Below are 17909 nucleotides of genomic sequence, written 5' to 3' on the forward strand. Positions count from 1 at the left end.
TCTCATCTTGGGGTAGGTAAGCTTCTTCCTTCTTCTATTTTGGATTTCAAAAGGGGTTGGGTAATGGAGAGATTGACCTAGTCTCTCTTGGAACCTAGGGAGTAGATGGAGCTTTAAGCCAAGCTATGGTGGAGTTAGTTCACTCCATTATGAGCTCTAATGTGAGGGTTCTCATTGCCATTTGGGAAATTTAAGGTTGGACCCTAATGAGCTTAGGATGGAGTTTTCTTGAAGTCCTTGTGCTTTAAAAACCACTGAAATGGGGTCCTTGGAGGGGAATCCTTCGGATTTTGGACACGAAGGTGTGAGGGTTTACATGTGGGTTGGACTGCGAGAAACCACCACGAAATTACCTTCGAGAAGGATTACTTGTGAAGGTCGGATTTACGCTCGGATTGATTTTTACGAAACCACATCTCGCATCCGACCCCTGACAAAAAATTGTCCCGAGCCCTGAAGCTTCGGATTTACGCTGGATTCAGTTTTTAAACCACACCGCATCCGACCTGACTAAACTCGTCCCGAACCCCGGTTTCCTAGGATTTACATGTGGTTGCGAATTGGGCGTGAAACCACTCCTGCCGACCACTTCGTCTCTACGAAACCTTATACTTAAGTGTTTATGGGAGACCTTTTGGGGATCCGTTCCTTTCGCTCGTTTAACCTTATTCCCCTCTTTGTATAGGTTAAAATATTCACTTTGAGGCTTATTGCTTGATCGAGGCGACCCGATAAAGCTGGGTGCTTGGCGTATACGTTGTGAGTGGGTTTGGTTGTTTGGGCTTGTTATTATTATGCACTATATATTATGTACTCATTATAATTAATAAGCATGTTTGCGCATATTGCATAATTTTATATCTATTTGTTATAATGTTGATTGGTAATGTTGTATCTTGATGGGTCTCGGTGCGGTGGGTGCAGTCTGCGGAACTCCCGAACTCTATAAACATTTATGAAGAAATTATGTTGAATGTCATGTTGAGCTGTATGGCGCCGTGCCGTCTTGTGCTTAGGCACTAAACCGGATGAAAAGTTGATGCGCCGGGATTACCTCTCGGGACGATAGGACTTGCATGTAGTATATTTGTGGCTAGGATTTCACACCCTTATGCTCGACCCTTACCAACAGGGGTTTAGGTGTTGGGTAATCGATCCGGATTACGTGGAGGTGGGAGAGGCCCCGATCGTGGTAGTATTGGTTATCGAGAGTGCGCGGCTAGGTGGTCTTGGAGGCTTCGATCGGCGTAGGTCCCACGTGACAATTGAGGTTTCATTGTGGCGATAAGTTAAGTGACCCACGAGTGTCTCCAGAGTTGTCCGCGAGTAGCATATGCCATTGACTTAGTTGTTTGTTAGGTGGAAAAATGGACTTAACATGTGCATGCATCATTGGACTATGTGAATTGTGTGTTGTGCATTCCCATCCCCTCAGCTCGTGGAGCTAACCCCTCGTGCGCGCATTTTTTTTAGATTATGGTGCGGTGGCGGATATCTCGCGGGACTTGGAGTTCAGCCCTCGGGATACGATGAGATCGGTGAGGAGGAGCCGGAGGCCGTGTTTGAGGAGCATGGCGCTGAATTGTCCTTGCGATGATTGTGCCTACGGGCCGTGAGGATATTCGGGACTCGATCCCTTTTTGATTACTTTTGAGGCTAAGGCCTATGGTGAAATACTTCTTGTAATACCATTTTTGATAGTTATTAGATGATCATTGGAAATGTAACTAATTCTTGTATTTATCATCTAGCTTTGAACATCTTGTAACTATTCGATTTATACGCTTCGCATACTACGATCCTTGGAATGTAATATTCCTCTTTTCGCATTCTAATGTTACATTGTGTTAATATTGGATATGGCGTGCGTTGGGACACTGTGTCGGTGATCCAGGCGGTTTAGTAGGATGACACGCGTCGTCCTAGTCACCCTTTATATGATATTATATTCCTTGTTGGGATGGGGCGTGACATAGGTAGTGGGCAAACTGGCATCTCTTGATTACATGCTCCATGTCTTTGGCCAAGTGAGGCCAATAATACCGATCAGTCACCTGTAAGATGGTCTTGTCTTTCCCAAAATGTTCGCCCAAGCCTCCTCCATGTAACTCCCTTATGATGTGATGGCGTAGGGAAGAATCTGGTATACACAGCCGTGTACCAAGGAACAAGTAACCATCGTGTATAGCATACTTAGGGTGCTGTCCACCCTGCTTCAGTTTAGCATATAGGACACTGAAGTCCTTGTCACTAGCATACTCATCACGTATCTGCTCGATGCTAAGTGCATGGGCTGAGAAAGTGTTCAAAGTTAGTACTTTTCTGCTCAGTGCATCAGCTACTGTGTTCTCCTTTCCTGACTTGTACTTTAAGGCAAAGTTGAACTCTTGTAGATAAGCAACCCACTTCGCATGACTGTTGCTAATGGACTTTTGAGAGTGGAGGTGCTTGAGTGCCTCATGATTAGTGTATAGAACAAAATCCTTCCTAATGAGGTAATGTCTCCAATGGCGCAACACTTGAACAACAACATAAAGTTCAAGGTCATAAGTGGAGTACCTCCATTTGGCATCATTGAGCTTCTCACTGTAGAAAGCAACATGGTGCCTACCTTGCATCAAAACTCCTCCTAGACCAATATGAGAAGCATTTGTAGCAACTTCAAATATTTGGTCAAACTTTGGTAGGTGTAGCATTGGAGCTTCAATCAGCCTCTTCTTGATTACTTGGAAAGTTTTTCTGGTGGCTGCTGTCCATTCAAACTTTCCTTTGCTTTGCTTGGTGCACTCAATAATAGGTGCCATAATGGCACTGAAATTGCGAACAAATTTCCTATAGAATGATGCCAGCCCATGAAAAATTCTGACTTCTGTGAAAGTCTTCGGAATAGGCCATTCAACAATGCTTCTGACCTTCTCCGGATTTGCCTCAACACCCTTTGAAGACACAATAAATCCAAGGAAGATAACCTTGGGCAGCATAAAGGAACACTTCTTCAGGTTGATGTAGAGTTTCTCCTGTCTAAGTACCCTTAGTACTTGTTTCAAGTGGTCAATATGTTCCCCTGGATGCTTACTGTACACCAAAATATCGTCAAAGTAAACAACCAAAAATTTACCATTGAAAGGGCGAAGTACCTGTGTCATGACTCTCATGAAAGTACTGGGTGCATTCGTTAAACTAAAGGGCATAACCTTCCACTCGAACAAACCATCCTTGGTCTTGAAAGCTGTCTATCATTCATCTCCAGGGCGGATACGAACCTGATGATAGTCACTTCGAAGATCAATTTTGGAGAAGATCATAGAGCCGGACAGCATGTCCAACATATCATCAAGTCTAGGAATAGGAAACTTGTACTTAATGGTGATTTTATTAATAGCCCTGCTGTCCACACACATTCGCCACGAGTTGTCCTTCTTTGGAGTCAATAAAGCTGGAACAACATAAGGACTTAGGCTGACTTGGATGAAAATAATTTTTTAGACATAAAAACAAATGAATATTTTACCTTACTTTTGAATTAGCTTTCCAACAAATCCAAGATTGCTTAAATCTGATTTATATTGAAGGAGTTATGTTCTGGTCAAAGTTAATTTGGTGTGCGCGGATGCTGTCAAAATGGTTCGGATTGAAAATAATTTTTTAGACATCAAAACAAATGAATATTGTACCGCACTTTTGGTTTTTAGTAATGTTTTACAATTTTAAGATTTATGGAATTTTTAGATTTGAGAAAAACCCTAGCATTTAAAAGTTGAAAATTGCACCTACCGCCGAAAATTTAATTTTTGTTCTTGAACTGGGGGGGGGGTTTAACTTTTTATCCTTTTTGAATTTGATTTTTTAACTATTTTTATTGGATTCAAATAGGGGGTATTTGCTTAATTATGAATAATATTTTAAGTAAATGAAATACTATTTCATTTACTTAAATGATATTAGACATAAATAAGTGCCTGTCCTGGTTTCCAGCCAGGTTTCCTCAAGTTTCGATGGGGATAAGTGACACTTCTATAGGTATTCAGGTCGAAACTAGCGAAATATGGTCGAAACCCACCAAAACTAACCGAAACCGTGAACTTTTAAAACTCCCTGCCATAGTTGTCATGGCGTCCTGGCGCTGGAGAGGGCTGCATGGCGACCTAGATTTCTTCTTTCCCTCTTCGATTTCTTCTTCGATTTCTGAATTTTCTTCTTAAAACTTGAGAAACAATAGAGAAAAAATAAAACATGGCTTGAGTATACAGCTATTAACACATTAAAAATAGAGAAAATAAAAAATAAAACATGGTCGACATGCTCGCCATGGCAACGCCATGGCGGGCGACATGTCGATATATCGACGTGACACCCCTCCACCGATTTGGATCGCCATGACGCCGTGACAACTATGCTCCCTGCTTAACTAGTCTTGGTTTCTTGCAAAACTGAGATATCTCGGTGGTTTCGGTCGGTTTCGACCGAGTTCTTTTTCCATGATCACCGTCACTCTCTTCTTTTCCCTTTTCTTCCTTGTGATTTACCTTTTCCCGACTTCCACACACCACCGCTAGCTTCCGACTCCCTTTCTCCCACTCACGACTCACCACCAATCCACCGCTAGCTTTTTCCGCCTCCCTCTCTCCCACTCAAGACTCTCCTCTACCGCCTTCCTTCTTCCACCTTAAAACTTGCCTCTCTCTAGAGAAGCGTCCTTATGACTTAACCCTCGGTGGTTTTTTCTTTTCTTCCACCAATGGTCTTTTTTTTTCTGCTCGATTCTCTTGTTTTGACCTAAACCAGCAATTTACCTTTCGGCTTAATGTAGTCCTAGGTGGCAAGGAGACCAGCTAGGAGCCAAAGCTTCAGGATCTGCTATGAACAGGCAGTTCGATTGGGGTAAAATATGGAATTAGGTCAAAATTAGGGTTAGGGTTTGAAGGTATGGTTTTGTTAGGCAGGTGTAGGGGAGTCTATCAGTATTGGTTCAATGATCTTTGGATGAGCGGAAGTGTGTAAACTTGAATTAATAGCAAATTAGGTTTAGGGTTTCGGGTTTTTAAATAAAGAAAATTGAAGGAATCTAGGGTTTAGGATGAAGGGGTTGGAACCAGGTTTGGAACGAGTGTTCCCTAGAGGGAATGGAGCACTCGGCCAGCTTGGGGTGATGTTCTGATGGTTAGGGTGGGCTGGACAGAATTAGGGTTTATGGGGTTTTAATGGAAGTGGGGTTTTCTAGGGTTTAAATGGGAGGATGGGGCTAATCTTTGGATCGAGTTTCCCAATATGGCAGAGGAGTAATCGATCCAAATATGACAGGTTTTGGTAGGCTGGTTAGGTCTGTGGAGATTTTATGTTATGGGAAATTGAAAATAGAAAAGGGGGAAAGCTAGTGTTTGGGGCTGTAGAGGATTAGAAACAGAATTGGGGGATGGGGAATATTTCCTACTTGTAAGTTGTAAGGGCAGAATGTAATCGGCAGCAGCTTGTTGATGGAGGAACTTGAATAAAAATCAATTCTTGGAGAAAACTTGAAGGAGAACTTGAAGAGAACCACTCGGGCTTCACACTGCAGAGTGTCTATTGGATTAGATTCCAATCCCACCAATGAACCACCCGGGCTTCACACCGCAAGGTGTCGATTGGATCACACACCAATCCCACCTTGCTTTGATCACACACAAAGCATATCTACAGGAGAAGAGAAGTTGCAGCAGCTTGCAAGAGAGAAATTTCATAAGCAGTGAGGTAAAGAGGAGCCCAACGGTTTGCCTTTATTTATAAAGGCCAAAGGCTTAAATTCCTATGCAGCCTAGGAATAATAAATCCCAGGCTGAGTCTAAATACAAAACAGCCCCTCTAAATTCGTGTAGAGGTGTGGACCCTAAAATAAAACTTAAGTTAAAAAGATTCTACCCTAAAAGAATATTCTAAAATCACTTAAATTGGGCCAGTGGTTCAACCGGTTCAATTTAAAACACTAAAACATGAAAAAAAAACCAAGTATAGGGCTAATCCCGTATGCAACTCATGTACCCCAACTTTAGGCCCATAAAAGTGGCCTATTACATAGAAAACCCATGGAACCAAAGGCCCAACACGTCTATAACCCAACCCTAGACTTATTTCTAGGGAAAGAAACCCAATTTGGTGATAAACCGGCATCACCGCTGGTGTTTCTTTCCTTGAGATGCTCCTTTGCTTCAACCGGTTTTTCAACCTTACCATGCTATATCAAGCATTTGGGATTCCCTTTTGATCAACAATCATGTCTGGTGAAAGTACCACATCAACTACCACCGAAGGTGTGAGTTGCACCTCTAATAACGAGTTCCCATCGTTCCCTGTTAGCTCCATCAAGCTGCATGGTAGCAATTATTTGACGTGGTTACGCTCTTGCTTCCTTTCCATTGCTGCCCATGGTCTTACTAGACATAGTTGTCATGGCGTCGCCATGGCGTCCTGGCGCTGGGAGAGGTGGCATATCGAGCTACGCCATGGTGGATGTAAATATATCGTTCGATATGGCTTCTATGGCGACGCCATGGCGTCGCCATGGATGCCATACCACGATATGTTGGCATATTGGTCGATATTTTGACAGGTTAATCTATATTTTCAATTTTTCATACTTTCATATACACTAATGGATATTAGTTACACTTTCATGAATTAAACCATAGTGGCATAGTATATTAGTAGTAGTGTAGTACACTTTCATGTTGATTTTTGATGTTATAGGACATATATTATAGCATACTAAATGACATTAAAAATACAGAAAATAAAAAATTAAACATGGTCGACATGCTCGCCATGGCAACGCCATGGCGGGCGACATGTCGATATGTCGACGTGACACCCTTCCACCGACTTGGATCGCCATGACCCCGTGACAACTATGTTACCAGATACCTTACAGGTGAGGTTGTGAAGCCTACGACTGCTGGTCCTTTGTTATAGAAATGGATTTCTGATGACTCACTTGTGATGTCCTTCTTGATTAACTCTATGGAACCTTCGCTTGCTCGTGGCTACCTTCTCTTGGACTTTGCTGAGAAGATTTAGAAAGCAGCCAAGGAAACCTACTCTAAAGTTGGAAATGCTGCCCAAGCTATGAGTTGCGTAAGCGAATCCATGGAATTACCCAGATGGAGATGTCCTTGTCCCAGTATTACTCTGAGTTGCACAACATGTGGCAAGAACTTGATTTATATGAGACCTTTCAGGTTGCTCTACTGATGCTGCCAACTTCAAGAAATAAGAAGATATGATCCGTGCTTATGATTTTTTGGCAAGATTGAATGTGGAGTATGATCATATTCGGTCTTAGGTTCTTGGTCGGGATCCATTCCCTTCCCTGGAGCAGTCTTATGCTCTTGTTCAGCTTGAGGAAAGCCGCCGGACAGCCATGCTTCAACCCGTTTCTCAGGAGAGATCAGCTCTCTACACTGGGTCTGGTTCTCAGTCCAGGGATGCTTCTATTCGATTTACTGGCCTTTGTCCTTGATCTGATTGGGATGGTCTCACTTGTGATCTGGTGAAATGTGAGTACTGTGGGAAGGAATGCCACATAAAAGAATACTGTTGGAAGTTACATGACCATCCCACCTCCACCGCTACACGTGGACGTGGTGGTTTTGATCTGGCTCATGCTCACCACATTGAGGTGACTCCTGCACCTATTGAGGGCCAGTTTTCACAGGATGAGATGCTCCTTCTCCGCTGCATGATGTCCAAGCTGGACACCACTCTTCATCAGCTCCGTTTCTTGTTGCCTCCGCTGCCTCCGGTTCGACCTCTTTTGTCTCCAACTTTGTGCACTCAGGTATTCCTTTTGTTGGTCATTGTACTTCTGCTCTTGCCTCATCTTGGATAATTGACTCCGGTGCCATAGACCTTTGTGATTGGCTCTTCTAGTTAAGTTTTCTACCTTTTTTCCTAGTTTAGGTAAGGAATGTGTTTGGGTTGCTGATGGTTCTTTGTCTTCTATCTCTGGGAAAGGCTCCATTTCCCGCTGTACCTCTCTACCGTTATTATCTGTGCTCCATGTGACCAATTTTTCTACTACTCTTCTTTCTATTAGTAGTATTAATCGGGACTTAAACTATAAGGTCACCTTTTTTCTATCTCATTGTGTGTTTCAAGACTTGGTGACAGGGCAAACGATTGGCAGTGATAGATTGAGTGGTGGTCTATATCTGCTCAAGCATAGTGCTCCTATAGCTTCAGTTCTGACTCCATAGGCTCATCAGTTGGATTCATCTGCTTCTGCTTCCGCTTCCGCTTTATCAGAGTTACATCGGTGGCATCGGCGTTTAGGCTATCCACCTCTTAAGACTTTATTTCTTGTTTTTCCTAGTATATTTCAGAAGTGTAATTGTAGTGACTAATTTTGTGATGCTTGTGTCTTTGCCAAGCAAACTCGTGCTGTTTACCCTCTTTCAGAGAATGTGAGTACTGAACCGTTTGTTTTAATTCACTCTGATATTTGGGGGCCTTCTCGGTGTGCGTCTATTTCTGGTTATCGTTATTTTGTGACTTTATTGATTGTCATTCTCGTGTTACTTGGGTATATTTGATGCATCATAAGAGTGAAGTATTTCATTGTTTTCAGATTTTTCATTGTATGATTAAAACTCTGTTTAATGCTGTTGTTAAGGTCCTCCGCAATGATAATGGTTAGGAATATTTTAAGGGCTCTTTTCAGTCTTACCTTGTTGCTGCAGGCATCATTCATTAGACTAGTTGTGTGGATACTCTTGCATAAAACGGTTTTGCAGAACGTAACAACGCCACTTGTTAGAGGTCGGCAGGTCGCACGTGCTCTAATGTTTGAAATGCATGTCCCTAAGCACTATTGGGGTGAAGCCGTCCTTATTGCTACTTATCTAATCAACCGCATGCCTTCTCGAGTGCTAGGTTCCCGATCACCTTTGGCTGTTCTCCAGCACTGGTCCACTTTTACTCTCCCTCTGCGTGTCTTTGGTTGTATGTGTTTTGCATGCAATCATCGCTTTGTGAGCAAACGTGACCCTTGGGGGCTCCAGTGCATTTTTCGTTGGCTATTCTGCTACTCAGAAGGGCTATAAGTGCTACCATCTGCCTTCTCGTCGTATGTTTGTCACTATGGATGTCGTGTTTCACGAGTCTACTACTTATTATTCTTCCTCTATACCTCTTCAAGGGGAGCTTTCTAGTGACGATGTGTCGCTGATTGTTCCTCTTGACAACCCCTCATTGTCTTCCTGAGCTTGATGTACACCCTTCTCTGCAGGGGGAGCAACCGATTACTGATAATGTACCAAGTGCTAAACTATTGCAGGTGTTTACTTGTTCTCAGTCTCACAAAGGTTCAACAGATATTACCACTACCACTACTCTACCTAGCCAATTGCTTCCCTCAGATCCAGGGCTGCCCATTACCTCATTAGAACCTGGTAATCTTCCCTCTCCTAGTAATGCAGACTCTTTGAATTTGCCTATTGCCGTGCATAAAGGGAAGAGGAGTTGTACTCAACACCCTATTTTTCATGTTGTGTCTTATGATTCCCTTTCTTCTTCCTTTCGTGCATTTGTGTCTTCCTTGTTTTCTATTTCTATTTCCCAATCTTGGCAGGATGCAGTGGCTAATTCAAGATGGAAAGAGGCTATGATAGAGGAGATGAGGGCTCTTGGAAAGAATGATACTTGGGATTTAGTTTCTCTCTCTCCAGGCAAGAGACCTGTGGGCTGCAAATGGGTGTACACAATTAAACAGAGAGCTGATGGAATAGTGGATAAGTGTAAAGCTAGGCTGGTTGCGAAAGGGTTCATCCAAACATATGGGATTGACTACTAGGAGACCTTTGCACCTGTTGCAAAACTGAACACCGTTCAAGTTATCCTCTCATGTGCTTTTAACTTGGGTTGGGAACTACACCACATTGATGTTAAAATGCTTTCCTCCATGATGAACTTGAAGATGAGGTATATATGGAAGTTCCCCAAGGATTCTCAAGCAAGAAAACTTAAGGGAAGGTGTGCAAACTAAAGCGTCCATTATATGGGCTGAAGCAGTCCCCTAGAGCCTGGTTTGGGTGTTTTCATAAGGCTATGGTCACAGCTGGGTATACTCAAAGTAATGCTGATCACAGCTTGTTCATTATGCAGTTTGATGATCACATTACTGTTCTAATCGTCTGTGTTGATGATATTGTTCTTACTGGAAGTGACTCAGCTGAAATAGCAAAATTAAAATCCTGCTTGGGACAAGAGTTTGAGATCAAAGACTTGGGGCAATTGCGGTACTTCCTTGGGATTGAAGTTGCTTGTTCTTCTAAGGGAATTTCCTCTCTCAAAGGATTGAAGAAAGTATAACTGGGACCTTTTATCTAAGACTGGGATGCTTGGTTGTTGCCCTGTTGATACTCCTCTTAAGGCTAACACACATCTGAAAGGCAAAGATGGGGAGCTGGTTGACAAACGAGGATATCAGCAACTTGTACGAAGGTTGATATATCTCTCCGACACTCGACCAAACATTGCTCATGTTGCGAGTCTGGTGAGTCAGTATATGCATGACCCATACTCTACACACTTGGATGCTGTGTATCGTATTCTAAGGTATTTGAAGTTAGCTCCAGGCAAAGGGGTACTCTTTTCTCCTTATAGTGACATGCGTGTTGAAGTAACCTTGGGCAGGTTCTCCAGATGATCGAAGGTCCACATCTGGCTATTGTTCCGTTGTAGGAGGTAACCTTGTGACTTGGCGTAGCAAAAAACAAGCTGTTCTTGCTCGGTCTAGTGCAGAGGCTGAATTTCATACTATGGCACATGGTATATTTGAGTTGTTATGGCTTAAGAGTTAAGGGTCTCCTTAAGGATCTTGGTATTAGCACTAAGTCTCCAATGTTGCTGTATTGTGATAGCAAATCTGCTATTAGCATTGCTCATAATCCAGTTCAGCATGATAGGACCAAGCACGTGGAGATAGACCGACATTTTACTAAGGAGAATCTGGACCAAAGAATTATATGTATTCCCTTTGTTCAATCGGGTGATTAGTTGGCTGATGTCTTCACCAAAGGGGCTTAGTAGCAAAGTGTTTCATCCTATTTTGTGCGAGTTGGGTACTGTTTTTGGTATATTTTATCTTGAGGGCATACTTGTAATTTGCACTCTTTCTCCCTAATTATAAATAAAGCTTGGCTGTGATCCCTGGTGACACAAGTCATTATTCTCCTCAATCCATTTCATCACCATCCTACACATAGTACCCCTATTTTTAAAAAAAAATTTGTTGTGGGAAAATCAAGTTTTAAAACAGAAAATTCAATAAATAATTCCCCCCCCCCCCCCGAAAAAAAAAAAAAATCCGTTTCCATGAAGTCGTAGATCGGGCCATTCTATCTAACATATAAAAGTTGAAACACAACTATCATGTCTATTAGTATATTCTACAAAAAATTGGATTTGGGGAAAAAGGTATTACCTTCAAGCTCCAATCTTCTAATACAAGGTGTAGAAGGGTTGAATGCTGATGAGAATGCAAAAAAGTAGTGATCGATGAAGTAATTTGGGAAAAATTCCAAGTTTTTGCCAAAAACAAAATTGCTCCCCCCAATGTCGAAACCAGGGAAACCTCAAAGGTTTCGGTCTAAACCTGTCTGTTTGGACCGGTTTCGATGGGAATGGGGTATATTAAGTTACTGGTTCAACCAGTTTTGGTCAAACTAGGTTGTAACCACTGAGATAGCCAAAATTATGTCGAAACGAGTCAAAACCTGGTACAATCCAGTACCAAGCCAAGGTTTCGTCTTGGAAGTGTGTGATACCAAGATTTAGTTCCATGCCCTAAGTCACCTCGGCTGCCTCTCTAAGCAAATTTGACATGATGCATTAGGTCCAGGCCCAAGGATGCCATGGCTGGGTGAAATTGTCCACAGTTGGGTGAGCATTTGCTCCTGAGTGCATACACAGTTTGGAGGTCCATGATTTAGAATATTTGAATCCTTAAAGGTCCTGGATTCTAATTTAAAATGTCTGCCCCATACTCTAATTTGGGTTTACCACTTTGTTATTTTTTGGCCAGCCTTTGAACCCTTGAGTGTGTTACCTTGTTGAAGCTTCAGAAGCTTGGCTTGGAATTTAGAATGGCAAGTACCTTGGAAGTCTTTTGCTATTTTCTGGTCTGCTGGGCAATCTGGAAGAGAGGAACACACATGTTTTTGAATGTACTGAAATCCAGGAGACTCTGAAGAAGGTACTTAACCAGATGATTCTTTGGAGAATCTCTTCATCCAGACTGCAAAGGAACAAAATTGGCCGACATTATTGCTGATTGGAGTACATTTTTTTGATATATTCTAGGTTTATTTTGAGGAGTGGAGTTCTTCACGCCGACATTGGAACTCCTTACTTCGCATCCAATATTACTGCCATTTGGCAGTTCAGTTGGGTCCCAAATTTGGTGGGCCTGTTGTCTGCACCTCATCTATTCATGGTCAAACTTTCAGACCAATGTGACACACCTATGTGTTATTATGAAGGCCTAAAGTAAGTTTAAAAAATAAATTTAACAGAAACTGCTCAAAAGGCAAGGGTAAAGCCCATAGATGGTGGGCCATATGGTTGATTTATGCATCAAAACTTGACATTTGTCCATCAAGGGGTCCCAAGCCTTTCTAACGATCAGCCTGCCAAATCATCAATCCACGTGGTTGAAAAGTGGGGGGTGTGAAGGAAACATTTTCCCCTCATTTCTATTTAATACTCCCGTGTTTCTGTATGTTCCTTGGGGTTGTACGAAGTTGTTTTCTTGTAAAGGATATGCCACTTGTCCTCTCTCTTATTGATGAGCTTCTTTAATATGTCTTCAGTTTTCCCATTTATCATCTGGTACTGGTGCTTTATGGTTAGTATGTAGTTTGTTAGATTCTGCAAGTTTTAATGTATACAGTAGATGAAATTGATCCTTGAAGTATAATTCATGTCTTTGGAAGACAATGTCTCATCTGATGACCATGTAACTTGCTGACGTATTTTCTTTGGGCAGGAGCGTATCCTTTTGGATCGCGATAGAGTGCTTGCCAAAACATGGTACAATGAAGAACGAAAGCAGTGGGAAATGGATTCAATAGCTGTTCCTTACGCTGTTTCCAAGAAACTTGTGGAGAATGTCCGCATTAGGCATGACTGGGCTGTGATGTATGTTACACTCAAGGGTGATGACAACGAATATTATGTTGATATTCAGGTTATAAAAATGCCTCCATAAGATTCCTGTCAGTTTCCTTCTTTAAACTCTGGCTGATAGAATTCTAGCTTTTCCTTTTTGCAGGAATTTGAAATGCAATTCCAAGAATTTGGAGGGTTTGATGGGCTTTATCTCAAGATGTTAGCTTCGGGTGTTCCGACAGAAGTTCACTTGATGCGGATCCCTTTCTCTGAGTTGGATATCTATGAACAGTTTCTCTTGACAATGAGGCTATCTTATCATTGCCTGGTTGGATTATGGAAATCGGGACTTGTCTCATATGGAAGAGATTGGGTTTTAAAGAAGTTCAGAGATATTAATGATGACATAGCAATGATGATTGTTTTCCCTATTGTGGAGATTATTATCCCTTATCCGGTAGGCAACGATAAAGCAAAGACCTTGTAACTAGATGTTTTGTCACTGTTTCAGAACCTCAGAGTTTATTCCTAGTTTGAAGTACTTCCCTCTTATGAACTATTTTCCTTTTTATTCCTAATGTACGAGAACCAGAAGTCATGTGATAGCCTGTTTTGCTTTGTATTTTATTCCAGGTGAGAATGAATCTGGGGATGGGATGGCCGGAGGAAATAACTCAAACTGTTGACTCAACATGGTACCTGAAGTGGCAGTCTCAGGCTGAAATTAATTTCAAATCCAGGAAGACAGATGACATCCAATGGTTTCTCTGGTTTTTCATTGGAAGTATCATCTATGGATATGTGTTATTTACTATCATCTGCTTTATAAAGAGGAAGATTCCAAGACTTCTTGGTTTTGGGCCTTTTCGTAAGAATCCAAACATGCGGAAGCTGCGGAGAGTGGTATCCTTCTGCTTTTTTATTTATTTATTCAGTTCTTATGATCAATTCTTGTATTCTAATTACCATAACCTAACTGAAATGATGCTCATAGAATAGACTTCCATCCATCCTAATAATGCTTCAGCATTAACATTAGACCGATCAATGGGTATTTTGCTTATGAATGTCATGGTTTTTCAGTTGCTGGTATTTCATTTTACCATAGTTGTCACGGCGTCACGGCGATCCAAGTCGGTGGAGGGGTGTCACGTCGATATATCGACATGTCGCCCCGCCATGGCGAGCATGTCGACCATGTTTTATTTTTTATTTTCTCTATTTTTAATGTGTTAATAGATGTATACTCAAGCCATGTTTTATTTTTTCTCTATTGTTTCTCAAGTTTTAAGAAGAAAATTCAGAAATCGAAGAAGAAATCGAAGAGGGAAAGAAGAAATCGAAAGAAATTGAAGAGGGAAAGAAGAAATCGAAGAGGGAAGAAGAAATCGAAGACAGGAAGAAGAAATCGAAGAGGGAAAGAGAGACAGGAAGAAGAAATCAAAGAGGGTCGCCATGCAACCCTCTCCAGCGCCAGGACGCCATGGCGTCGCCATGACAACTATGCATTTTACTGCTTACCAGCTGTTTTCTTAGACCTTTTTTTCCTAGCACAAAGCATGAACTTTGTTGAATCCTCTCCTATCCACACCCATTGGATGTTTTGCCTGACTTAAAATTTTTATAGATGGTGTAATTGGATGGTATTCTGTTAAACAAAACAGAAATAATGGGAATGCTTGAATGATCGAATTTCATCAACCAAGCCATATATTTATAATGTGAAAAATTACATCCTAATGACATTAATACCCCTAGCATGGCCGACTTAGTTAGGCAGTACATAAACATAAACATAAGCATAAACATAAACATAAACATAAAAATATGACCGTAAAAGGACCAGAACACCCCTACGGTATTTTGGTGTACATTATTCAACACTTCCCCTCAAGTTGGAGCAAAAATATCAATCATGCCCAACTTGACTAAATTATGATGAAACATCTTTCCGGACAGTCCCTTGGTGAATATATCAGTAAGTTGATCAGTAGACTTCACAAAAAGAACACAAATCAATCCTTCTTCCAATTTTTCTTTGATGAAATGCTTATCCACTTCAACATACTTGGTACGATCATGTTGTACCGGGTTATGTGCAATGCTAATGGCAGCCTTGTTGTCACAGTACAAAATCATAGGGAGACGGACAAGAACCCCAAGGTCTTGTAGCAAACCTTTCAGCCAGAGCAACTTACAAATGCCTTGTGCCATAGCACGAAATTATGCTTTGGCACTAGAATGGGCCACCACATCCTTCTTCTTGCTACACCAAGTGACAAGATTGCCACCTACAAAAGAACAATTCTCAGAGATAGATTTGCGATCTGGAGAACCAGCCCAATCAGCATCCGTGTGTGCCTCTATCCGTAGGTGATTATTAGGAGACAAGAGAATACCTTTCCCAGGAGCTGACTTTTAAGTAGTGAAGAATACGAAGAACAACCTCCATATGCGAAGAGTAGGGATCATGCATGAACTGACTCGCAGTACTCACAACAACAGTAATGTCAGGATGTGTGTGTGAGCGATAAATCAACTTCCCTACAAGTCTTTGGTACCGGCCTTTATCAATAGGTTCACCCTCTTTTTCTTTGAGACGAACATTAGCATCCATAGGAGTATCTGAAGGGTGACATCCTAACAACCAGTTTCAGCCAATAAATCTAGGACATACTTCCTTTGGGAGAGAAAGATGCCCTTAGAAGATCTGGCAACCTTAATCCCAAGAAAGTACCTCAGCTTTCCTAGATCTTTAATCTCAAACTCCTGTCCAAGAAAGGTCTTCAACCGGCTGATCTCATCACCATCATTGCCAGTAACCACAATATCATCAATGTAGACTATAATCACGGTGAGTTTTTTACCAACCCTCTTTATAAAGAGTGTGATCAGCATTTCTCTGTTTGTAGCCCACAGAAAACATAGCCTTGTGAAACCGGCCAAACCATGCTCGAGGTGATTGCTTTAGCCCATAAAGTTCACATTTCAATTTACACACTTTGCCTTGGTTTGTGTCACAAGAGAACCCTGGTGGAATGTCCATATATACCTCCTCATCCAGTTCTCCATTAAGGAAAGCATGCTTCACATCCAGCTGTTGTAAATCCCATCCAAGATGGACTGCACAAGATAGTTAAACTCGAACAGTATTCAACTTTGCAACTGGGGCAAAGGTCTCTTGATAATCAATCCCGTATGTTTGAGTGAACCCCTTTGCCACGAGTCGTGCCTTGTATCTATCCACAGTGCCATACCTTTTGTTTCACTACAAACACCCACTTACATCAAACAATCCTTTTCCCTGGTGGAGGAACCACAAGCTCCCATGTATCATTTTTTTTCTTCAGGGCTTCCATTTCTTCCATCATTGCTGCCTGCCACTTTCCATCTGATAGAGCTTCCAGCCAATTGTTAGGAATACGAACAGAAGAAAGAGAAGAAACAAAAGCACGAAAAGATGGAGAAAAGGAGTCATAGGAAACAACATGGGATATAGGGTGCTTAGTGCAAGCCTTGACACCTTTGCGAACAGCAATAGGTAGATCAAGAGAAGAAGTATTATTAGGTGGAGAAGCAGGTTCTGGATTCAGGTTCGGCAACTGGATGGGTACTGGTGGAATAATGGATTGAAGCTGCTTATGTTTCCTTGTATAAGTCTGCACATTAGAATCATTAATCCTCCTCTAAAATTCACTAATGGTTTGTTGGATTGGAGTTATCTCCCCCTGAATAGGAATGTCAACATTATCTGTGGTGGTCTCCCCCTGTGTAGGAACCTCTCCCCCTGAGTTAGAGGGAGGACTAGGAGTAGGAGGAACAAGAACAGACTCATGGTGAACATACGAAAGGGGAGGTTCTATGGTGGGGACAAATAATAGGAGATAGTCTCATGAAAAACAACATCCATACTTACCAGGGTACGTTGGGCAAGAGGATAATAGCACTTGTACCCCTTTTGGTTAGCAGAGTAACTTAAGAAAATGCAGTAGAGACTACAAGGCTCAAGTTTATCAGGGAACCTAGTATCCCTCGCACAACAAACGCAACCAAACACCCTTGGGGGAACGATAAAAGATGAAGAGCCATATAATAGCTCGGTAGGGGACTTGGAGCCAAGAACCAGACTAGGCAGCCTACTAATTAAATAGGCCGTAGTAAGGACAACATCTCCCCAATAAAAAGATGGAACATGTCGAGCAAATATGAGTGCTTGAGCCACCTCCAAGAGATGGCGATTTTTCCTCTCAGCCACACTATTCTGGGCTGGAGTATCAACACAGCTGGTCTAATGTAAGATTCCATGGGCAGCAAGGTATTGCTGGAACTGACCTTCCATATACTTTTTCCCATTGTCACTTCTCAAGACTTTGAGAGTGGCATTAAATTGGGTCTGGACCATCTTATGAAAATGCTGAAAATATGAAAAAACTTCATTTTTTGTGTGCATTAGGTAGACCCAAGTGGATTGGGAATAACAGTCTATGTACGTAACAAACCACCTATGACCAGAAATAGAAACTTTGCGACTAGGACCCCATACATCAGTATGAATCAATTGAAATAGGGAAGAAGACCTTTTATTAGAAATAGGATAAGTTGAACGTGTCTGTTTGGCCAAGACACAAGCCTCACAAAAAAAATCTTTCTTATTACAATGTTTAACTAATGCTGGAAATAAATGGGATAAAGTTCCTAATGGGGGGGGGGTGGCTTAGTCTAGAATGACATTGGTGTAATTCAGAGGAGAAAGAAGCAGGCTAACATAG

The 17909-nt window shown here is 41.8% G+C and overlaps 1 protein-coding gene across 1 annotated transcript in view; it reads left to right on the top strand.

Moving 5' to 3' along the window:
* The window catches only part of LOC122640027 (probable inactive ATP-dependent zinc metalloprotease FTSHI 5, chloroplastic), a 74782-nt gene that overhangs the window by 6259 nt on the left and 50614 nt on the right, over window positions 1-17909 (top strand). The window contains exons 3-5 of the mRNA XM_043833122.1: window positions 13019-13219; window positions 13304-13597; window positions 13774-14043. Of these exons, the coding sequence (XP_043689057.1) occupies window positions 13019-13219; window positions 13304-13597; window positions 13774-14043 (765 nt within the window). The remainder of the gene's footprint in view (window positions 1-13018; window positions 13220-13303; window positions 13598-13773; window positions 14044-17909) is intronic.

The sequence above is a fragment of the Telopea speciosissima genome, chromosome 9 (genome assembly GCF_018873765.1).
Source record: "Telopea speciosissima isolate NSW1024214 ecotype Mountain lineage chromosome 9, Tspe_v1, whole genome shotgun sequence".
Lineage (NCBI taxonomy): Eukaryota > Viridiplantae > Streptophyta > Magnoliopsida > Proteales > Proteaceae > Telopea > Telopea speciosissima.